Source organism: Furipterus horrens, unplaced genomic scaffold (assembly GCF_987537825.1).
Source record: "Furipterus horrens unplaced genomic scaffold, mFurHor1.1.pri manual_scaffold_6, whole genome shotgun sequence".
Lineage (NCBI taxonomy): Eukaryota > Metazoa > Chordata > Mammalia > Chiroptera > Furipteridae > Furipterus > Furipterus horrens.
The window spans coordinates 117,878,933-117,904,130 of NW_028327176.1; the positions used below are offsets into that span (position 1 = coordinate 117,878,933).

Genomic DNA, 25,198 nt, shown 5'->3' on the forward strand with positions numbered 1-25,198 from the left:
TGGTTACCAGTTGGGAGAGGGAAGGGGAAGAAGGGTGAAAAGGTGCAGGGATTAAGAAGTACAAATTGGTAGGTACAGGATAGATGGGGGATGTTAAGAATAGTATAGAAAATGGAGTAGCTAAAGAACTTGATATGCATGACCCGTGGACATGAACAAAGGGGATGATTGCCGGAGGGAATGGGGAGTACTGCGTAGAGGGGTGCAAAGGGGGAAAATTGGGACAACTATAATAGCATAATCAATAAAGTATATTTTAAAAATAAGGTTTATCTCAAAAACATACAATTTTGTCTTGTTTCTCAAAAGATGAAAGCTACAAAGCAAGTATATTTAGTTCTCAGTAAAATTCCTGTTTATTAAAATAGTCTTTTTTACATTGTTTATATATATGTAATGATTTTTCTTTTAGAAAACCTTGTTTTCCACTTTCTACAGAGTTTTCATATCTTGAAACTATCATCTGTACCTGAAAGTTATTAGTCACTTAGTACTATACACATTTTACTTAGGTGCATTTGTATCACTGCTTAAAAAAATATCAAATCAATATTTAATAAGAGAAACTTACCAGTAATCAGGCGCTGCAGTGTTGTATTTTCTGGCTACAACTTTACAGTATAGTTGACACTATTCAAGATGGGAGGGGCACTGTACATTTTACTTAGAATATACCTTGTCCTTGTACATTTTACAGACTTTACCTGCCATAATTGGATTTCTCTTTCAGGCATCACCTCAAATGCCACTGATCTCTACAAAGCCTTAATTAATATCCCTGGCCAACATTCATCTTTTCCTCTTTTATGTTCCCCCATCATTTTCACTTATGCCATAATCATTGTATGCCTTACTACATAGCAAGCTCCTTGAAGGCTGCACTGGTGTTTTGTCTTCTTCATCTAATACCTTTGTGAAAATAGATACGTGGTGGTTCATATTGAATCTAGAAAACTAAGGTTAATAAAAGTGTGCTTTATTAATTTTTAACTCCTCTTTCCAAATTTTGGCTCTAAAATAAGGAATTCAATTTCTGGTACATTTTGTTTACTGCTACAAATGTACAAATATAATTCACATTGAATTAGGTAGATTACAGACTTAGCTGCTGTAACAAAAAAACTGAAGTACTGTGGCTTAAACAGGATAGAAATTTATTGCTCCTTTAGGTTAGTCTAGAGATGAACTATTTGGTGTGGATAGAATAGCTCTGTCATCTTCAACATGACACTTTCATATCTGGATCTAAGGTAACAGGTTTATTTCTTATCATCTCCCAGCTAATGGGAAAGGGAAAGAGGCAAGGGGAACATAGGCCTGATTTGGTTAATGGCAAAACAGTTTGTTTCATCTCACATTCCATTGGTCAAAACTTGGACATCTGACCACACTTTGCTGCAGGGGAGACTGAGGAATGTAGCCACTCTCTGGGCAGCCATGTTTCTAGCTAAAATTTAGGGGATTTTATTTTTAAGTGGAAGAATGGCAAAATGGATATTAAAAACAACAGTTTCTGCCTCACAGTTTTTGCATTTGTTTTCATTTAAAAAACAGTAGATGGATTGCTTCAGATATCAAAGAACCTGTGTATTTGAGTAAGTCATCAGACTTAGTGGATTTGTTTTTCATTACACTGCCTGTTTGCTTACTGTAGGTGATACAGAAAGGCATATAGAAGCCTGCCCAGTGAGAAATGTACCATCTGCTTTACTAGACATGAGTAATTTTTTTATTTGTATGAAAAAAAATAGCAGGTGTCTTGTGTATGAGCCAAGCTGTCATGGCATTTATAGGAAAGGAGACTAGAGGGATGGGGTTAATAAGGAAATGCTTTATGGTGAATATGGGACTCTATTTAGGCTTTGAAGATGAGGCAGGATTTATATGGTCAGAAGCAGAACATTCTAGTCAAGGGAAATGGTGTGTAGGAAAGTTTCAAGACAGGATGAGTTGTATTCAAGGAAAAGCAGTGACTCTGTTCTCATTGGCTTCCTGAGTAGATAAGTCGGATTAGGGCAAAATGAAGTTGATTTAAGAAGGATCAAGATACAGATGGTAACGAAAGCAAAATAGAGGAAGATAGAAAACTGTGTTCAAGGTTTGGAGTTGGAGACTGAAATGGTGAGAGTTTAATTTGGTAATGGAATTCAGAATGGGTAATTCCCTCCCTCTCTTCCTGCCTAATCTTTGTGAGGTTATTTGTGACCTCTCTGTTCACTCATCCAGATATTCTGTTCTAGCGCTTCTCTTGACTTCTCTGAAAATTTTGACACTGTTGACCATCTTTTCTTAGAACCCTGGTTGTCTCTGATTTTGCACTGCTTTTCATTTTCTCTGTGAGACTTAGTATCCTCCTCTTTTTTTTTTTTTGGTCTTCTTGTTCTTGGGGCTGGAACTTTTACCTTGAAGACAGTACTTATTTCTCTTCAGTTTGAAGTTTAGCCCTATGTTGCAAATGGCTTGATGGACATTTTCATCTTGATGTGTAAAACATTCAACAGATTTCCTGCAGTTTTCTGACTCTATAGGTACATTTATACTTTCAATCCCAGATTTAAAGCAGAAGTTCCAGCCATTTTGGCCTCTACCTTCTCTCTTATCACTGTGTTTCCCAATCACTAAGTCCTGTCAGTCCTTCTTGGTGATTCTCACATTTGTTCAATTCCATTCTTATTGTTCCCACATTTATCAGTTCTCTAACATGGTATGTTTGTATCATTAGTATTCCCTAAGTATTCACTGATGATGGAGATGAGTCAAAGTGCTAACATTAGTAAGCACATCCTCTCTTCTGTTTCTGCAGTTTTGTTTTAGTGTGATTGTGATTATGAGAGAGATTATTAATATTTAGTTGATGCTAGCTTTTTTTTTCCTGTTTTTTAAAATGAGGTAGTGATATGGATAACTCAAAACCCCCAGTATTTGAATTCTAAATACACTTTTGATTTTTCTCCTCAGCAAATCTGATTCCTAGTATGTTTTAATAAATTTACACAGTTTATGTATTTATTTATTTTTAAATATTTTATTTATTTATTTTTAGAGGGGAAAGGAGGGAGAAAGAGAGGGACAGAAACATCAGTGTGTGGCTGCCTCTTGTGTGCCCCCAGCTGGGGACTTGACCCATAACGCAATCATGTGCCTTGACTGGGAATCGAACTGGAGACGCTTTGGTTCGCATGCTGGTGAGCCAAATCAGCTAGGGCCATTTATACTGTTTAAGTCACGTATTCAATAAGAATAATGAAAGCAGATCAGGAAATATGCTGAATGTTTGAATTGAAAACCTTGCCAAGAATAACCTAGAGGTTTGCTATTCAAATGTGGTCTGTGATGGCAGCTGGGCACATTAGTTGCTTGTTAGGAATGTAGAATTACGGTTATAGAATTAGAATCTGCATTTTCATAATATCCCTAGAAATATGTGTATACTTTAGAGTTTGAGAGATACTGAACTAGAACTTACTGTGATTTTCTTTACTTTTTCTCAGTTTGAGATTTAGCTGCTAAAATAATTAGGTCCTCCAGATAACTGCTTGTTTACCATCGATTTTTACCTGAAATTTGAAACAGATTGTTGTATGTGTTATAAATGATGGAGAGTAATGGAGAGTCAGCTCTAGCTAGTAGTCATGGAAGTCCTCCGTGAGCAGACAACATGTGAACTGAGGCCTAACGGGACGAAGTGCCTAGGCATGCGAAGACCTATGAAAGAAGCATCTGAGGCAGAGAGAGCAAGAGATGGAAAGGCATGAAGGCAAGAAGGGCCTGTGTAATCGTAGAATAGGAGTGGGAGAGCCATGATGAACTTAGAAGAGATAGGAGGCGTCTACTCCATGGGAGCCGGTGTGAACCAGTTTGCCTACCATACATATGAGGCTTTTCATTATATGGCATCCTCTTTATCATCTGAAAACTTCCCCAAAATACTCTAATACTTTACCCTTCAGCTATACCAAAGTTCCCTACCATACCATACCTTATTTAACTTTTGCCAAGAATGTGTCTTGACATATTCTGTGCCTTACTGCCTACTAGTCAGCCATTAAATTTCAGTTCGGGCTTTGCTGCCTCTGTGAGGCCTGTGTGCCTTCCAACAGACTATCTCCTTAGTTGGGGTCCTCATTGCCCCTTATATATATCGTATTATGCTAAAGTTGATTATTCCATGTTGCATTTAAGGTTTACCCATGTAGATATGTGCACTTGATTTCTTTTCACTGTTGTATAATATTTAATTGAACAGTGAGATAATCATACTGGTGAACATTTATTTTCAATCATTTTTAGAAACCATTCTGCTATAAATATTCTGGTACATGGCTTCTTGCACACACATGTAAGTTTCTTTGTAGTATTTTTCAACCTTATTTAGACCATGACTCAGAGAAACATTTTACAGCATGACTCAATTTTGAGTGTATTTGTGTCTGTGCACATATGCTACTGATTTTTTGTAAAAGTTTAGCAAAATTATATTTACCCTTCGTGTGATGTACTTACATCCTTCTCTTCTGAAAATAAATACTTGTTGAAATTAAATCAATACATCATGTGACCTGGGTTTTAAAATATTGCTACAGGGTGTGTTTTGTGTGTATGTGAGTGTGTATGTGCACATAGATATGTATATAAGTTGAGAAACCTGTGTGAGTGTGTGTGAGTGTGTGTGTGTGTGTGTGAGAGAGAGAGAGAGAGAGAGAGAGAGAGAGAGAGAGAGAGAGAGAGAAATGGTGGTGGGGGAGAGAGAGAGAATCTATAGATTGATTGGTGGAAGGGTTTATGCATCTAGAACTTGACTAAATTCCACTAAATTGTTTTTTAAATGGTTATACCTATTTGTATTTGGCTTGACCTCCTGAGTCAGAAACTTTGTGTTTATGGTCTTTTAACAGCATTTACTTGTCACAGAATTGGTAAGTATTCATTGTATAGTTGGGTGAATGAAAATGAGGATTGCATACCAATAATTGAACAACTATCATGTTGAACAGCTATTATCAAGGCAATTTTAGGTCTATTTATGAAGTTAATTTTTTAGAGTGGATAATACATTTATAATTTCAGTTAGGCTTTTTAAAGTCTGCTTTTGAGGGTTCCGAAATATATTGTTAAGATATGATAGCTATACTCCAAAGAAAGATGCATTGACAAAATTACATTATTATTTCATTTGGTCAAAAGTGATTAGGGCTAACATTTTCCATAAGTGATAGCAAGGTGTTTTGTTTTGTTTTTTTTCCTTTCAAGAATTAATGAAGTGGTGTTTATATCCTTCACTTGTTTAAAACTTAAACATCTTCTAACATTTAATTATATCTAGTTCCTAGCTTTTGCTGAATAATAAATAGCCATTTTTTTCTGTCTCTGCTAGCATTATTGTTGTACATGTTTTTATATATTTTAACCCCTATATTATCTTTGGTTATTGTAAAAATGCACCACTGTATGGGGTACTAAGCTTTTTACCTGCACTTTTCCTGCATTGATAGCCCTTATTACAGTATACAAATCATGCTTCCTGTTTAATTCACTCATTCAGTTATAACATTTGCTACATCAGGAAAACTGTGCCATAAAGAAAAGTCTCCATTTGTATTTGGCTATGGTCCCCTAGCAGCTCTTCTGCAGGGATCGTTCTATTTTAAGAATAAAAATGAAGTCACACTTGGAATGCCTTGAAAATCTTGTTTTCCATCATGCTCTTTGTGCACTGCCTCTTTGGGAATTGTTTTTGAGGAAAGTTAAGATATACTTGTTTTGCAGTCCTATATAGAAAATTCTCTATAGAGAAGAAAAAGTATTGTATTTTGATTTTCAAAGTTTCTTACTATGACAATAACTTGTACTGAAACAATGTTTTAAAACTTTAAACATATTTTTCATATGACTCTTAAGTAATGAGGGCAGCCAATCTTAGTTTAACAGGGGAAAACCTTGTTGCTCAGTTTGTTACTTGGTCCAGTGTACTTTATGAAGCTAAAAGGTGGTAGAGTAGGTTGACAGTACAGAGTCTTGGCCTGGAATTCATTTTGACACTTTTAGCAATTAAACAAATATTTAAATAGAGCATGTCCCAGATGTTTGTCACTTGATAGGTGTTATTCTAAATTTAACAGGATATTTTGGCATAAATTGTATATGCATAAGCTATCTCCTAAGGAATTTGGAAGGATATATTTAGTTTTACTACATTATAATGCTATCTTCAGTGTTACTTTGTAGATTGATTCTCACCTTCATATAAAAAGTATATGCTTAAAACAGAAGTCTCAGTTTTTTGAAAAGCCTGATTTTTTTTATTCATACCTTTTTATTTTTCCATTTTTACTTTGTTATACAAGCAATATGTGAAAATAAAAGAACATAAAAATTATCAAAAAAAAAAAAACATTTAAAGGTATGAAGAATAGTATAGCTGAGACTTGGTATTATTGTATACTTATGTCAATTTCTCTAGTGTTTTTCAGAATTTTTTGACCACGACCCATATAACTAACATTTTTATAACACGTCTCAGTTCATTTATTAAATTTCTTTTTTTTTTAATTACATATTTGGTATTTATTTCAAAATAATTGATAAAACAAGCTATAATTTATCATTGTAGGTGGATGGTGGATACACTGTAATATTTTCTCTATGTATATATTTGAAAGTTCCCATAATAAAAAGTGAAAAAACAATTTAAGTTCTTGTATAAAAATATATCAGTTGGTTCAAAAGTAATATCCGATTTTTTAAAAGAAAATTTTAGATAGTATTTATTAAATTTGTGCCTCTTATAATTTTTTAATGCCACAGTGACTAATTTTACCTTATTTTTTCAGATTATCAAAGTATTGTTCACAAATCATCCGCAATATTTGTAGCCATGTTCATACCATCTAAATACCACAATAGAAATGTTTTACTCTATAAGTTTCATAAAGGTGCCAATGCAAGTACAGCAGCAAAGTCTATTCAGAGTGCTTATAGGGATGATGCAGTGACTGAAAGAAGCTGCAGGAGGTGGTTTTCCCATTTCTGAAGTGCGGATTTCAGTTTGAAAAACGAGCCAAAAGAGGGTCATCCAAAAAAAACTTGATTCCGAAGTGTTGGAAGCTGTTGTCACAGAAAACCCCACCATTACCTCCAGGGAACCTGCAGAACAATTTAATGTAGCCCATACAACCGTGCTACGCCAACTGAAAAGAATCGGAAAGGTTTCAGTAGTTGGAAAATGGGTCACACACAAACTGTCTCCAGAGAATCTGCAACAGCATGTTGCTTGTTGTGAATCATTGCTTTTGCAACACCTTCAGGCACAATTTTTACATAGACTTGTTACAGGTGATGAGAAGTGGACCCTTTACCATAACATTAAATGCCACCAATTGTGAATCAGTTGAGGAGGAAGAAGAGTTCAACAACCAAGAGGAGGACTTCATCCAAAGAAGATCATGTTGAGTGTATGGTGGGATATGGAAGGAATTGTCCATTACGAACTGTTAGACAACAATCAAACGATTACTGCTAATCTTTACTGTAAACAACTTCGTCGTCTGAAAGCAGCTTTGAATCAAAAGCGACCCTCCTTAGTCAACAGAAAGGGTGTCATCTTCCATCACGATAATGCTTGTCCTCACACAGCTTGCTCACCAAAAATTTCTTGAAAGAGCTTAGTTGGGAAACACTGCTTCATCTTTCATATTCTCCTGACCTTGCTCCTTCTGATTATCACTTTTTTCGGGGACTATGGAACCATTTTGATGGTCTTAGGTTGACATCAAGAAAAGAGGTTGAAAATGAGTTGGATGCATATTTTGCTTCAAAACCTAAAGAATTTTACAAGCATGGCATTTATAAGCTAGTTGACAGATGCTAGAAAGCAAAGGAGATTATGTTACAAATATTTTCATAATCATGGGCTTTTTCATTTTAAAAATAGACCTCAAAACGGGACAGTATTTTTACGCCAACCTTATACAACAAAGAGGTTCATAGTATTGTGGGGGGTGAGTCATAAACATTGTAAGTGAAATAGCTTATGCTGCCTTAAAGTATTACCGTAACATAATCAGAAAAATGTGAATGAATTCTAAAAAGTTCCATACATCCACTGGTAGCTACAATTTCCACATCCAATACATCATTCCCAAGATAAATTAAAAGGCAACCATTTAAAAGAAAGGCCTTAGAGACTTCTGGCCAAGATAGATGCCTAGACTGATAGGCTCTGTCTCCCTCTACAACTAAGAAGGAATACAATTTTACCACAAAACCAGAAATAACCAGAGTTCCAGAAAATAAAGCTACATGGAAGTCCAACATATGAAGTTATAAACAAGTGGTGCCCATCCGGACAGGTAGGAGGGGTGAAGCCATAGTGGAGATGTCAAGTTGTGCTTGCGGCAGCAGCTGCAGCAATGGTGGTGGGACTGCAGTAAGCACAAACGCCCGTATTTAAGGGGAGGCGAGAAGCGCCTGGGGAGCACCCCAGGCTGCAGACCAAACCTGTTAGCTCGTGATTCCAATGCTGGGGAAGACAGACCCCCATTGCCTCGGACTGTGAGGGCTGAAGGGCATGGGGATGGAGGAGGAGGCTCCTGGTCTCTCAGTGGAGAGTGAACAACAAGAATTCATCTTGGACCCCCGCCCCACACAAAATGCCACACAGTGTGTGAGAAGGGTCGCTGGGTAGTGATGAGTGCATGGGGCTCTGCCCCCTATAGTGTAGGAGGTGTGACAGCCCTGCCCAGGAAGCAAAAGTAAACACAAAACTGTCAGGATGGCACAGATGATGATAGAGATCCTAGTCACGCAGCTGACCAGACAGCAAATATCTGATTTAACAGATCAGCAGAGAGGAAATCTTTCTGAGGCACAGTTCAGAGCTTTGGTTATATGAATGCTTACAGACCTAACAGCAGATCTTAAGACAGGGAAGGAATGAAGGCTAGTGCTGCTGAAATGAATGAAAACACATATGAAACTAGTGGTGAGGGAAAGAAAACCAGGGATGAAATCAACAAATTGGAACATAGGGAAGGAACAATCAACCAGTGCAGAAAGAGGAAACAAAAAGTGAGGAAAATGAGGAGAGGCTCAGAAACCTATGGGACAGCTATAAGCGGGCCAATATCCGAATCATAGGGTTGCCAGAAGGTGAAGAAGAAGGACTAGAAACTGAAAAATTATGTGAAAAAATAATGAAGCAGAACTTCCTTAACTTGGGGAAGAAAATACTTACAGGTCCAGGAAACACAGAGAGTTTCAAAAAAACTGGACCCAGGGAGAACCACACCATGACACATTATAATAAAAATGTCAAAAATTAAGGATAAAGAGAGAATCTTAAAAGCAGCAAGAGAGAAGAGAATTACGTACTAAGGGGTCCCAATAAGACTATCAGCTGATTTCTCAAAAGAAACTCTGTAAGCAAGAAGGGACTGACAAGAAATATTCGAATCAATGAAAAGCAAAAAACCTACAACCAGGATTACTCTCTCCAGCGAAGCTGTCATTCAGAATAGAAGGGCAGAGAAAGTGCTTCCAGGACAAAGTAAAACTGAAGGAGTTCATCAGATCCAAACCACTGTTATATGAAATATTAAAGAGACTTGTTTAGGAGAAAGAGGATCAAAACTATGAACATTAAAGTGAAAACTGTATCACAACAACCAACAACAGAAGTTAAGGAACTGAAACAAAGGCAAACTAAGTAGGCAATGAGAGTGGGAAAAGAATTATAGGTATGAGGTACATCTTGCGGGGAGGTCAGCAGGGAGGGGGAAGGGGGGAAAGGGAAGAAGATGGAGTAGGAGGGAATGGAGTAGACAGGAAGATGTTGAGAAGAACAATATGCACAACTGATGGTCATGGATTAAGGAGGGGGGGACAACTGGAGGGAGGGCGGGTCACTGGATGGAGGGGAACAAAGGGAAAAAATTGGGACAATTGTAACTGCATAATCAATAAAGCATATTAAAAAACAAAAGAAAGGTCTTGAACTTGAAAGGGATTACCTACAAGTTTAAGAATTAATTCCAAATTTTCTGCATTCTCAAAACTTATAAAGTCTCAATTTTTTGCGTCAGTCCCTTTTCCAGATACTTTTGTATGAGGTCATTACTGATATATTCAACAAACAGCGTGTGCCCATTAAGTGCTAAGCTCCATGGGTATAATGGTGCACACACAAGCCTTACCGTCTAGAAGCAGATATTCTAGATGGGGTTACAGATGTGGGTATCAGGCCTTTACAGCAAAATGTGCTAAGATTCTAAGCATATGTGTTTCTATAAACTTTTATTTTAAAGAATAAGTCGCAGAGTCAGAGTCATTATGAGACAGATTACATTTAATGATGGAAATAATTTATTTTGTGTCCGCCACCATTCTCAATTCTGAATATGTAAAATGCTATCTCTTAAATGCTCTGGTTCAAATGTTATATATTTTATACTAACGATAAAGAAATACAGTAGTAGAATTGGTAGAGGAGCTATGACTACCCTTAATGTTTTGACAAAGAATATTTCACATTTCAAAGCTTAAAACCTTTTGTATGAAATAAAAATCCAAGAGCGTCTTCCCTTCTCCCGCCTAAAGTCACTTATTTTACCATAAATAAACCCTTTGGGAATAGCCATGAGATGCATTATCCTGTATGGTGTAAACCCCCACCTTCTGGATATTATCTTAATGCCCCCAAATAATTCATTAAGTCTGACTATCCAACGATGTATCTATTGGTTGATTTCCCCACCAAACACGGTGTCTTCAGTTTAGCATATATATATATATATATATATATATATATATATATATATATATATATCTTTAGCACAGGTTCCTTCTGTATTCATAATTTTTCCTTTGTAGTGCTTATACCACCATTTTGTCAGGATAATTATGTCAAGCATAAATACTGCTTTTTCTGTAATCTAAAACCAACTAAAAAAGAAAGTAGACACCAAGATACCAAAGTCATTCATGCTTAAAGGCAAATGTATTCAGTTCCTTTCCATGCAGCACAGAATAAGGTATCTATGTGCTTGTTATGACTTTTTCAAATCATTTGGGACCACCTTTGAGGATCCACTCATCCTCCAGTGAGCCGTCTTGCAATATATTCTAGTAGGTGTCTTATGTAGACGGGAAAGGAACATTCTTGCTGACCTATAGATTAATCAGATGGGGAGTGTTCTGGGAGGAGAGTTAATGTCTATTGTCTCTTACGTTGTCATGAAGCTCACGGTAGGGCTGTATGAGTTTGGACCAGGAGATACCTATAGAAGCCATTCAGATATGCTACAGCAGGGAGGAAGGCACAGGAGAAGAGGGGGAAGAGGAGACTCAATGTCCTATGATGGAGTGAAGAGGCTGCTAGTTGGATAAAGCAGGAACAATGAGTCGTCCTCCTTAGGATGCCATGGCAAGCAGAAATCTGAAAAATCCACCAGTCACTAGAACATTCTTCTTCACAAATGACACCATCTCCTCAGCTTTGCTTTTCACCTCTGTAGATAAGTGGTTGCTCTTACGGATCTTCAGCTGGTCCTTGGCTTTCTTCATGTCCTTTTCTACTCATTGCCAGTCATCTTTGCTATACCGAATATGATTTGCAAGCTGAAGGAGAAAAAATTCTCCCACAGCTGGTGCAGCCAACTTTCCAACCTCCTGGAATATGAAACCCGTGCACCATCCAGTGACACCTCCAATTAACAGCTGGGTTGCCACGCTATACTTCTAAGCTGAGGGCCCAGATTCCTGACCAAATGGCTTGCGCCACCATGGCTGCTTTTTGGCAAGTTCTGCATGGTCCAGTGAGTCAAAATTTCCTTGACTGGACGTGGCCATTTCAGTGATCTCGTCTCGCGATGAGTCTCACAGTGGCTTGGCACCGTAGGAGAAGGAGTGCCGTGCTGTTTTCGCCACAACCTGGCTTCTGGCACGTGGGGTAGATGTTTTTATTCCCAGGCCACAGTGGAAGAGTTTAAATTCCTTAAATCTCAGATTTATATTGGAAATTAATCTGATACAAGGTTTCTGGAGCCAGTCCTTGTTTTTTTCTCATGCTTGACAACACAATATTAGATTTGAAAAAGTCTCTAACACGTTAAATGCAAAGTGGGGATTGTAATAGTTTTTTTAACATGCTTTATTGATTATGCTGTTACAGTTGTCCCAATTTCTTTTCCCTTTGTTCCCCTCCACCCAGTGATCCCCTCCTCCCACCAGTTGTGCCCCCCCCAGACTTCAGTCCATGCCCATTGGTTGTGCATATTGTTCTTCTCAACATCTTCCTGACTACTCCACTCCCTCCTACTATGCTTCTTAATTCCTGTACCATCTCCTTCCCTTTCCCCCTTCCCCCTCCCAGCTGACCTCCCCCCATATTGTTCCCCATACTTATAATTCTTTCCCCACTCTCATTGCCTATTTAGTTTGCCTTTGTTTCGGTTCCCTAGCTTCTGTTGTTGGTTGTTGTGATACAGTTCTTTTTTTTTTTTAATTTCTTTTTTTATTACATTTTATAGATTATATTGTCACAATAGTTCCATTTTTTCCCCCTTTGTTCCCCCCCGCCCAGTATCCCCCTCCCTCAGCAGTCTTTCCCTTTCCTAGTCCATGTCCATGGTTCCTGCATGCAGTCTTTCCAGTTTCTCCCTTTCCTATGTTATCATTATTTTAGAATTACTTCATTAATTGATTTTTTTATAACAATAAAAAAAAGTAACCCCCCCACCCCCAGACTTTAGACCCTTTGTAATATTATAGAGGACAATGGGCGATGGTCTCCTGCTCTCCTAGCTGCTTCAAGCTGGGCGTGGTCATCGTCCTACCTATCCTTGGGTCCAGAAATTCCTAATAAGAGTGGGGGTGTGAAGGGGAGGGTGGCATTCCCACATGGGGAAGGGTCGTGCAGACTCCAGGTCAGCTGGCTGTCCCCAGACCACGGCATGCTTGGCTTAACAGGCTGGCTTCCTTATTGTATTCTGGGGGCAACAGATATGGCAACAGGGTTAGAAGGCATCATTCAATCCATAACCTCTAGATGACAAAAGGCAGGGATTAATTTTTCAATATCCCCAATTAGGAAAAAAAAAAGAGGGGCTTCTTTGGAGGAAGGTTGCCAGGCACATCATATCTGTCCAGAACCCTTTTGTCCATTATATTTAGCTTGGACTAAGGGAAATATTTTAGGTTTTCCTCCTCTTAGACCTCTGGGTCTTTTCTGTCCAAGCCATTGGAATAGAAAAGAGAAACCTGTTTTAAGGTGAAGCCCACAGACCATCATTTTAATGTTCATAGTTTTGATCCTCTTTCTCCTAAACAAGTCTCTTTAACATTTCATATAACAGTAGTTTGGATCCGATGAACTCCTTCAGTTTTACTTTGTCCTGGAAGCACTTTCTCTGCTCTTCTATTCTGAGTGACAGTTTAGCTGGATAGAGTAATTGTGGTTGTAGGTTTTTGCTTTTCATTACTTTAAATATTTCTTGCCAGTCCCTTCTTGCTTACAGAGTTTCTTTTGAGAAATCAGCTGATAGTCTTACAGTAGTCCCTCTCTGTATCGCTGTTCACTTATTGTGACCTCACTGTATCGTGGGATTTTTAAAGATATTATATTTAATTATTTATCGCGGATTTTTCGCTATATTGCGGGATTTTTGTGATACTGTATACGTATGTTGTTAAAGTTATGTACGTTTAAGAGTGTAAAATATGTTTAAGAACATAAGTAGTGTTTATAAAAGTGTGGAAAAGGTTAATAGGGGAGTGGGAAAGGTTAATAAGGGACTGGGAATGGTTTATAAGTGTGTGGGAAGGGTTCATAAAGCCTTAAAATATATATAAATACTAATATAAATGTAAGGTTCCTACTTCGCGGAATTTCACCTATCATGGGGAGTTCTAGAATGTAATACCCGTGATAAGTGAGGGAATACTGTTTGGGACCCCTGTGTATGTAATTCTCTTCTTCTCTCTTGCTGCTTTTAAGATTCTCTCTTTATCCTTAATTTTTGACATTTTGATTATAATGTGTCTTGGTGTGGTTCTCCCTGGGTCCAGTTCTTTTTGAAACTCTCTGTGTTTCCTGTACCTGTAAGTATTTCCTTCTGCAAGTTAGGGAAGTTCTGCCTCGTTATTTTTTCACATAATTTTTCAATTTCTAGTTCTTCTTCTCCACCTTCTGGCAACCCTATGATTCGGATATTGGCCCGCTTATAGCTGTCCTGTAGGTTTCTGAGCCTCTCCTCATTTTCTTCAGTTTCCGTTTCCTGTTTCTGCACTGATTTACTGTTCCTTCCCTATGTTCCGATTTGTTGCTTTGATCCCTGGTTTTCTTTCCCTCACCACTTGTTTCCTATGTGTTTTCGTTCATTTCAGCAGGACTAGCCTTTATTCCTTCTCTGTTTTGTTTAAGATCTGTTGTCAGGTCTGTAAGCATTCTTTTAACCAAAGCTCTGAACTGTGCCTCAGAAAGATTTCCTCTCTGCTGATCTGTTAAATCAGATATTTGCTGTCAGGTCAGCTCTATCATTATCTCTGCCATCCTGACAGTTTTGTGTTTACCTTTGCTTCCTGGGTGGGGCTGTCACACCTCCTATGCTGTAGCGGGCAGAACCCTGTACACTCAGCACTACTGGGCAACCCTTCTCACCGCATTGTGATGTTTTGTGTGGGGGTAGGGGTCCAAGATGGATTCTTGCTGTTTACTCCCTGCTGAGAGATCAGGAGCTTTTTTCTCCATCCCCAACCCCTCTTGCCTTCACAGTCTGAGGCAGTGGGGGTCTGCCTTCCCCAGTGTTGGAATCGCGAGCTGACGGATCTGGTCTGCAGCCAGGCACTTCTTGCCTTCCCTTAAATATGGGTGTCTGTGCTTACCGCGTCCCGCCGCTCATTGCTGCAGCTGCTGCCACCAGCGCAGCTTGACTTCTTCGCCCCAGCTTCAACCCTCCTACCCGTCTGGATGAGCACCACTTGTTTATAACTCATACATTGGACTTCCATGTAGCTTTATTTTCTGGAACTTCGGGTTATTTCTGGTTTTGCGGTAGTTGTATTCCTTCTTAGTTGTGGAGGGAGACGGAGAGTGTCAGTCTAGGCCTCCATCTTGGCCGGAAGTCTGGGATTGTAATAATTTTAAAGGGCATTTTTCCTTATTACTAATGAGGTTGTGTATATTTTAATATGTTAATTGCCATATAGTTCTTCTGTAAATTACTCATTTATATCTTTCTGCTTATTTTTTATTAGGTTGCTTGTCTATTTCTTACTAATTTCTAAGACTTATTTTTAAAAATCTCTGATTTTTATTTGTTAGTAATCTTTTATGCAAAGGACTTCTACTATTTCTAGTTGAAATACAGAGTAAAAGTACTCATAAATTAGTTTTAAATTCTTAGATTTTGGGGGTCAGTTTGTAGGAAACCAAAATCAGCAAACTCATTAAGGTTCTTGAGGTTAATGTATAACTTTTCAGTATAGCCAAGACACATTTCTTCTTAGCAATCTGCTGCCGGTGCCGTTTGAAAATTTGAGTGCGTAAATTTTGTAAGCCTCCGTTATAATTGTATAAAAAAAGAATGATGTTTATGTGCTGTTATGATAATTATTTTAGTTTTTCATATTTGCTTTTCTTTGTTTCTTTTCCCTAATTAGGTCCCCGGTGGGCTTCCTGGAATATTGGTGTGTTTATTTGCATCAGATGTGCAGGAATCCATAGAAATCTTGGGGTTCATATATCCAGGGTCAAGTCAGTCAACCTAGACCAATGGACACCAGAACAGATACAGGTAAACATTTTCTTACTGATAAATTATTAAAAATATTTAAAGTGAATTTCAAATCATTAATCTTTCTTGCATCTAAGGATTAATATTGAAAAGTAGTACGTTGAAATGTTATGTGCCACATATAAAATTTGAGTGTTATTTGAATTGTCAGTTGACAGTGGGGTCTTCTTTTTGGGTCTGTAGTAAAATCACTTTATAATCTATTTTTATCTAAAATGTTGATTTTGAAATATTTAAAAAATAAATTTCTTTTTCTTTGTTAATGAAATTTGCCCATATATTTCATCGTCTGTTTTCTTTTCCTGTCAGTAGAGGGAGCCTGGGTGAAGATAAATAATAAAATGCCTTCCAGCATAGGAACTAAGTGAGGATTTCCCTTCTGTAAAGAGGTGTTCTTGATTTTCAGACAGGGTCTAACAGTTGGAAGACAGCCCTGTTAGCAAATGTTCTAATTACTGATTTGGACTTGTTTTGAATGATTTAGCTTTGTTAGAGATTAATTTGTAATTTTAAGGTTTTACCATTTTCCTGGCATGACGGTTTTAAATTCTCAGAATCATACTTTCTAATCCTTAAGATTGACTGGTGATGTAAGAATGATTATTTCTCCTGGTTTTATTTTATAATTCACAGTGAAATTACGTTACTTTTCTAATGCCCTTTTCAAAGTACTTTAAGTTAGTATGAAAGCTAAATACACAGATACGTGGAGCTGAATGTTCGTGACACACAGACCTCACAATCAGAAAAAAAAAGACACATAAAAATTGGAATGAATGGAATGAGATAAGGGTAGAAAGAATAGAATACTCAGGGGAGTGGGTTATTTAAAAAAAGATATATTCACTTGGTTGAAGAAAGTAAACTTCTATACTGAAGACATATTTATTTTTACCAAAGTAAATTCCAGATATAGCAAAATAAGTTCTAGATGTAGCAAAGATTTAAATGTTAAAAAAAAAAAAAATTAAACCTTTAATACGTGAAGGAAAAAAAGAGTAGAGATCTTCAGGTTCTAAAGGCAAGCATCATTTATTTAGTTCAGTTTTAAATAATTTTTTGAGCTTTTTGCTGGCTAAATCATAAAAGAAAATATGATACTTTATGTATTTTCAAATCCTTGTGGAGAAATTTGTTATATCAAGGAAGCAGAGCTTTTTGAATGTTTCATATAAGTTAATGTTCTTAATAACATTTCTGTAGTAACTGTGGTAAGTGTTTCTTAATGTTGTCTTTAAGAAAATGCGAAGTATAGCCCTGGCCAGGTGGCTCAGTTGATTGGAGTGTTGTCTTCTACACCAAAAGGATGTGGGTTCAATTCCTGGTCAGAGCACATACCTAGGTTGTGGGTTTTTGATCCCTGGTTAGCATGTAGAAGAGGCAGCTGATCGATGTTTCTCTCTCAAATCAATAAATATAACCCTGGGTGAGGATTACAAATAAATACACACACATACACAAAGAAAATGTGAAATGTAACTTGAAAATGTAACTTGATGTTTGTAATGGAGGTACAAAACGTTCAAAACCCAAAGTGTATTTGTCTTTTAAATGGTATATTCCAAACTAAGGACAAAATGTGAAATCCCTGAACAATTCAGTTCTCCAGAAATATTATTTTTTTCAAGTAGGTTGTTGAAAGGAGTTGAATAGCAGGTTATTTGAGGTGGGCAGCCGTTCTTTCTTTATAGCTTAGAGCAGAACTTCCCAATCAGAGGGTTTTCTGTGGAATCGGTTACATGTATACTACAAGATACTACTGTATTATTAAAAATGTAAATATTTTGAAAACAACTGTTAAATAATATACAGTCTTTGAAGTTGTTATTTGAAAACTACTTGTATGGTTCCAACTGTCAACTTCTTGAAATAAGAATTATTATATTGGAATATAAGACTTTTGATTTATACTTGTCACCAGAGAATGCTCTGTATGGCTCCATATACTACAGAGCTCCTCTTCCAGGTGTCCTTTGATGAGAAATGTGGTTAGGATGCACTCACTTTAAAAAAAAAATCACATGAGTAGACAATAAAGTTTTACCTTAAAAAAAAAGTAAAGAAAGACTAGAGAAGCCTAATCACACAGACAGGCTTACCATCCAATATTCATTGTAAGTAAAGCCAAAATTGCTCCTTAAAAATTATTCTGGAACTTCTATGCAATATAAAAGTTCTATACTATAGAACACAACCATTATTTTAGCCTAGAAAATTTCAAGGCATGATTGTAGAGAGGCAATAGCACAACGTGATTAAGAAAGTTTTTCCTAGAGTTAGAACAGGGTGGTTACAAGTGGATGCTTATGAAATGGGAATGGTAATAGTGCCTACTTCTGTAGGTTGCTGTGAGGATCAAATTAAATAATATGGGTAAAACATTTAGAGTAGTACCTGGCATATTTTAAACACTCAATAATATTAACTTGTCAGTTATTAGTAGTATTAGTCCATTTGTTTATTAAGTAAAACCCTAAGTATTGCTGCCTTGAATATCTTTCAGATATTGAGCAGTTCACTTTTCTAGTGAATCTTCTGTGGTGAATTGGTTGCTAAATATACTACTGAGTAAATAAATAGATTCATTTTGTGGTATTATTGACTGTAGATGAATTACTTCTTGCTGATACTTGTGAAAAATAATTCCTTTTTAGTAATAGTATATGTTAAGGTCTGCCCTGGCTGGTTTAGCTCAGTGGATTGAGCGTCGGCCTGCGAGCTAAGTGTCGCTGGTTCGATCTTCCAGTCAGGGTACATCAGAGAAGGAAAACTCTGACTCCAAAAAACCTCCGTTGCCTTGCGGCATACCTCTTCAGGGGAAAGGCTAAGGGAGTAAACCCCGACAGAAAATCCGGAGCCGGAGTCCCTAAGGCGGTTTGACGTTGTAGTCAACACCGGCAACTCCTGCGGCGCACCTGAACCCAAGCTGTATCGACTCCGTCTTTCCCTTGGACCCTTCAGCTGCGAAGAGAGGGGGGGTCTGCTGCATGGGCAACAGCAGACCCTCCATATTACCCTGCCCAGGCTCTGTAGCTTCAGCGTCATCGCAAGATGTCGATTCAACACGGGAGGAGACAGATACCGTGTCACTCCCGAGTCGGACTGCACAACCATTCTCGGCGGTGCAGATAGACTCTTAAGAAGCTACACCATCGTCTCTCGAGACGGACAGCTGCCGACGACGATACGTTAAGGCATTTTGAGATGAAGAGTTAGGTAATCACATCAGTTGTCTGTTGAGGTTGCTCCTTGTTTAGGTTTAAGCATATCACATTTCCTGAGTGGTAGGTATGTTCCCTATAGTCCAACTTTGTGCCTATTTATTTATTTATTCATTTATTTAAAAAATTGAGGTGTAATTACAGAGAGAACAATTCACAGATATAAGTGGATTTTATGTCTCTAATGTCTATACTGTGTCACCAGTACCACATTGAAGATATACAGAGCATTTCCATCACCTTTAGAAAGTTTCCTCATGCCAGTTTCTAGTCAGGTCCCTCGAGGCAACCACTACGTTAATTTCTGTACCTTTAGGTTGCTATACATCGGAATTTTTATCTTTTGGAGTTGGTTCTTATTAGCTCTTGACTCTTAACTCAGGGGAGGTATAGATCACATATTATTTAGTGTTTCTTATTCATATATTTTATTAGAATTTCCTTGATGTAAAATATGCTTGGGTGGTATTTATTTGTAGAAGAGAAATACTTTTACTACATTTAGTTCTCCTCTATGTCTTCCCCTCCTACCACCCCAACATTTCATGAAAATCATGCTTATAATTTTCAAATATGATACTTAGTTTATGTTAGTTCTGCTTTTTTAGATCTTTTCGTAGTTAATGTGGAAATGTGATTTAATCTTTGAGCCCAGTCAAGCTGTCACATAAAAATGTTATTTTTTGTGTGACTCTGTAAAATGTAATTAAAGTTTTGCCTCAAAGTTTTTTATCAACTGGTATTTCTATTCGTCGTCGGCAGCCGTCCGTCTCGAGAGACGATGGTGTAGCTTCTTAAGAGTCTATCTGCACTGCCGAGAATGGCTGTGCAGTCCGACTCGGGAGTGACATGGTATCTCTCTCCTCCCGTGTTGAATCGACATCTTGCGATGAAGCTACAGAGCCTGGGCAGGGTGATATGGAGGGTCTGCTGTTGCCCATGCAGCAGACCCCCCCTCTCTTCGCAGCTGAAGGGTCCAAGGGAAAGACGGAGTCAATACAGCTTGGCTTCAGGTGCGCCGCAGGAGTTGCCGGTGTTGACTACAACGTCAAACCGCCTTAGGGACTCCGGCTCCGGATTTTCTGTCGGGGTTTACTCCCTTAGCCTTTCCCCTGAAGAGGTATGCCGCAAGGCAGCGGAGGTTTTTTGGAGTCAGAGTTTTCCTTCTCTGATGTACCCTGACTGGAAGATCGAACCAGCGACACTGAGCTCGCAGGCCGACGCTCAATCCACTGAGCCAAACCAGCCAGGGGCGGTATTTCTATTAGTTACTTATATATATGTTATGTGTGTGAGAATCAGTTTTTAGGGTATCTACCATATCAGATACTACTTCTCTAATAAAATCATCTTCTGAGTATAGGCTGTGCTTAATTATCTAGTATATTTTATTAACCTTTGTACATATTTTTTGAGTTAACTTAATTGTAAGCTTCTAGTAGTTAGAAATTATCATATGTGTATTTGTAGTCCTATTGGTGGTTACCGCAGTGCTAGCAACGCAGTACATGCTTAATATTTTTAATGGCAAGCTAAGAACAACCTTTGGTTTGCTCTGATTCTGTGAGATAATGCTTCTCTTTGGCGATGAATGGGGAGAATGGAGAAAACAAACAAAAAAACAAGCATTTCCTCCCAATTAAAAACATATTTTTATAGTTTCTTTGAAATTTTGTTGATCTCTGTCCTTTTCTTCCCATGTTTCTATATACTTTTGAAATTCCCGAAATATAGCAGTCACAGGGAGTATAACTTAAGTAGTATGTCAAAGTTTCAAGGTAATATATGCAGATAATAGAAAGGTGGTACTTTCACACCAACCAAACTGAAATTGATTGCCTTGGAAAGTAGTAGTTAATTAACCATTATTGGAATGGTTTGTGCAGAGGCTGGGCAACCCCTTGGAAATGTGTAGCGGTATTCAGGCATTGAATGGGCAGATGAATAATTTAGATGACTCTGAAGTCTCTTTCATTCTTGAGATTCTTTGCACACTCAGTCCTCTTTGGTTACTACAGCAGTTCAAAAACATTTTCGTTATTCGCGTTTGAGTAAAAATAACATGTTACCATTAGAGATATGATTCAACTTTTTCCAAAAGTGGAATTCCACCTCAGAGGATAAAGATTTTTGTACTCTTGGATAATTCAAAAGAATGTGGCAAGATTCTCAGGTTAAATATGAAAGACTGGTTAAAAAAATTTTTTTGAACAAACATCTTTGTTCTTTATATTTTCTTTCATAAGGGAAAAAAACCACTAGTTAAATGGGTTACATTTCTGCTGTAACCTTTTTATTCCTAGAAAAACCTACTCTAAGGCTACTTGGTAGCCTTTAGTTTAATTTAGCAATAGATGTGTCATAGTATTGATCTGCTTGTCTTAAACATTTGTTTTTAGAAATTTTTTTCCCCAAGGATGCTAAAATCACAGGTTTTCACTAATCTTCATCAATAAGCTTTGCTGTATTCTGGGCCTCCGCTTGAATTTCTAACAGGCCAAATACAGGGAGAATAGGTAAAAGAAAATAGATAGATAGTTTAAATACTTGTTTGTACCTAAAAAAGGAACTAAAGTTGCAGGTGCTTATATTGGTGGCCATGTTGTGTCTATCTTCAGTGCTAAAATTGGGGTACACATGTGAAGGTTTATGATAGGTAGATGATGAAAGGGGCTAAAATACACTGCAGTAGTTTTCTCAACTCTTTGACTCTCTGACATAGTATATTTTAGATGATGTTATGATAAATTTTATTCTTTAAAAGCACATACTAATTTTGTGAAGTAAAATGGCTTGCACTTTGATAGAAGTACAGCAGTCTGATGAGGCACCTCTGCCATCTTTAAAAAAATAGGAACCTGGAGTAGAATATTGATAGTCAGTTGAAACTTAATTTTTTTAAAAAATCTTCATCTGAGGACATTTTTGCATTGCTTTTTAGACAGAGAGGAAGGGAGAGAGAACACTGACTGGTTGCCTTCCTTTCGCATCCATACCAGGGATCCTATGTACCCGGACCTGGGATTGTATGTGTCTGGACCAGGGACAGACCCACAACCCATCCATGTGCCCCAACTGAGAACTGAACTTTCAGTCCTTCAGTTACATACTATGCTTCAACTAACTGAGCCACACAGGCCAGGGTGAAACTTAAATTTTACATGAATCATGCAGTTGTGCAGATTTGTTTTACTTAGAACAGGATCCAATAATGCATTGCATTGATGAAAGTGACATAAGTTACTGTGTTTTCCATGGAAGTTCTGCAGAGGAGAAAGGGATGATATATAAATTATGTTATTAAAATTAACTTTACCTGTTTTGTAAGTTTTTGAATAGGCTACTAGGAAATTTAAACTCAATATAACTAGCTCAGATTATCTTTTTGTTGCACAGCAGTGGTGTAGTTACAGTTATTATGCATTTACCTGTAGGCACTGCAGCCTTCTGCTTAATGTTTACATGGTGTATCTTCTTTTGTGCTTTTGTGTTTAACCTATCTACATCTTCAAATATAAAGAGACTTCTTTTAGACAAGAAATGCCTATCTGTGGTATGCTCTTCCAGTGTGTAGTTTCAAGTTTTGTTTTTTTTCAGTGACTTTAAAAATTCTTTCTGGTATTCTTTCTTGTTTAAATTTTCTTCTTTCATGACTTTCTTACTTGTGTGTTGGATCTTCATTGCCTAACTCCTATCTATATTTGTCACTTTCTCTTGGATCCCTTTCATTACTTCTTTTTTAAATTTAAATTAATGTGTTTTTTCTATTGCCTTTTCAGTTTTCTTCTGTTTATTCGTCTCATGTTTTAATTATTTCATATTCATTTCAGAAACATTTTTCTTTTATCTTTAATTATTTTTGGAGTTTTTATTTTATTTCTCATTGTTTCTAATTCCTGATTTAGTATTCTTTCATAACTTCACGTCTTTTAAATCATTTTACATATCCTTTTTTATCTTGTGTATGTCTTTTAGCTTGTTCTGAATTAGTAGGTTTCAGTTTTGATATGTTTTCTGGGCCTATTCTAGTGTGGTTTCATTGTAGAACTGTTATTTTGCTTCTTATTCTTTTCTCCTAATAACTTTGTATGAGATTTGCCCTTGATTCTCTGTTGATTATTTTTATGTGACAACAGTTTTCCATTACTTCTAAATGGAACTAAACTTCAAGATAACTTTTTTAACTTCACAGACCTTTCTTCAGATATTTTCATTTAAGATTAAATGTAGGTCACCTGTTTTGAGATTTTCTTGCTCTGTTTTGTTCTCCCACTTTCATCTGGACCTTTTCTTCCTTTATCTCCATTATTCCTGACTTCAACTTTTAATCATTTTCTACTATGTAGTTTTTCCTTGGTGGCTACATTGTAAGAGTTCATAGGGACTAGATTGTTTCCCCCCGGCCTGAGCTTATTGTGGACCAACTTACTGGCTATTGGGTTGGATAAAAAATCCTTTCAATTTCATGCAATTTCTACAGATTTGTTCACTGTAATTTCCTGTTTGTATCTCTTCACTATTTTAGCATTCTGTTCTCAGATCCACCTGATTTCCCGTGAGGCATCATGGGCGTTCTAGTAGTCATTGGGGTCTTTTCCCTTCCTGATGGCATTTTGAAGTTTGGGTGTACTCATTCACTAAATTTTGTTGTAAATGTTCTCCAGGGGTTTTTGGTTTTTCTATCTATACTCTGTGTGTGTGTGTGTGTGTGTGTGTGTGTGTGTGTGTGTGTGTATGAGGAGCTTCTTGGAGCCTCAAAAATTGTCACCACTATTACAGAATTCCCAAGACAAGCAATATTTAATAGAATGAAGTTCCAATTAAAAAAGCTAATTTGGAGAGCTCTATGATTTAACCACATTTGACCTGTATGTGTTAGACTATTGTTTAGTTCTCAAGGTTTTGACGCTTAAATTTTCATAATGCCCTAAAGAACCAGGCACAAAATAAGCTTTCAGTATACAATTCTAAGTACACATTTATTGGAGAAAACACAAGGTCAAGCAACGTTTTTCTTATTTTGTAGGAAGAGTGCTGATTATAGTTCCATCAAGCTGATAAACTTTATCAAATCATGGTCTCATGTACATACTTAACTTTTAAAGTTGATTGATCTTCAATTTATGCTGACTCCTTGCCTGAATCATTAAGTGTGTCCTCAAAGAAGAATGGAGCAAGCAGGCAGCTTACAATGTAGGGTTTATGTATTGTCTACACTTGCAGAGTAAGGTGAAGAAAGAAATGTGATACTGTCTTTAACAAAATTTAAAGTTTACTAAGAAGTTTGCCTCTTTTTATTTCTATTTTTTTATTTTCTTAAGTGTGTTTTATTGACTATGTTGTTACAATAGTTGCAATATTTTTTCCCCTTTGCTCCCCTCCGCTCAGTACCCCGCTTTCCTCCAGCAATCTCACACCCCTTAGTTCATGTCCATGGGCCGTGCATATAAGTTCTTTGGCTTCATCCTTTCCTATATTATTCTTAACTTCACCCTGTCTATTTTGTACCAACCGATTATGCTTCTTAATCCCTGCACCATATCCCCATTTCTTCCCCTCGCCCCTCCCAGCTGATAACCCTCCAAATGATCCCCATACCTATGATTCTGTTCCTATTCTGGTTTGCTTAGTTGGATTTTGTTTGTATTTTTTAGATTCAGTTGTTGATAGTTGTGAGTTTGTTGTCATTTTAGTGTTCATAGTTTTGATCTTCTTTTTCTTAAGTAAGTCCCTTTGACATTTCATATAATAATAGCTTGGTGATGATGAGCTCCTTTAGCTTTACCTTGTCTGGGAAGCACTTCATCTGCCCTTCCATTCCAAATGTTAGCCTTGCTGGATAGAGTAATCCTGGTTGCATGTTGCCTTTCATCACATTGAATACTGCTTGCCAGTCCCTTCCTGCCTGCAAAGTGTCCTCTGAGAAATCAGCTGATAGTCCCATAGGCAACCCCTTGAAGGCAACTTTCCCCTCTCTCTTGCTGCCCCCAGGACTCTGTCTTTATCTTTCACATTTGGCATCTCAATCATGATGTGTCCTGGTGTGGTCCCCTCTGGGTCCAGCTCGCCAGGGACCTTCTGTGTTTCCTGGACCTGTATGTCTATCTCCTTCGCAAAATTTGGGAAGTTTTCCTCATTTTTTTCAATTCTTGCTTCCTCGTTCTGCACTGGTTGACTATTTTTTTCTTT

At 37.4% G+C, this 25,198-nt stretch overlaps 1 protein-coding gene and 1 pseudogene across 2 annotated transcripts in view; one reads left to right on the forward strand and one right to left on the reverse strand.

Moving 5' to 3' along the window:
* The window catches only part of SMAP1 (small ArfGAP 1), a 150,990-nt gene that overhangs the window by 28,450 nt on the left and 97,342 nt on the right, over window positions 1-25,198 (forward strand). For both annotated transcript variants that reach the window (XM_090282648.1, XM_090282649.1), the window contains exon 2: window positions 15,655-15,788. In XM_090282648.1, the coding sequence (XP_090138774.1) occupies window positions 15,655-15,788 (134 nt within the window). The remainder of the gene's footprint in view (window positions 1-15,654; window positions 15,789-25,198) is intronic.
* Window positions 11,407-14,894, reverse strand: LOC150007287 (FUN14 domain-containing protein 2 pseudogene; annotated as a pseudogene).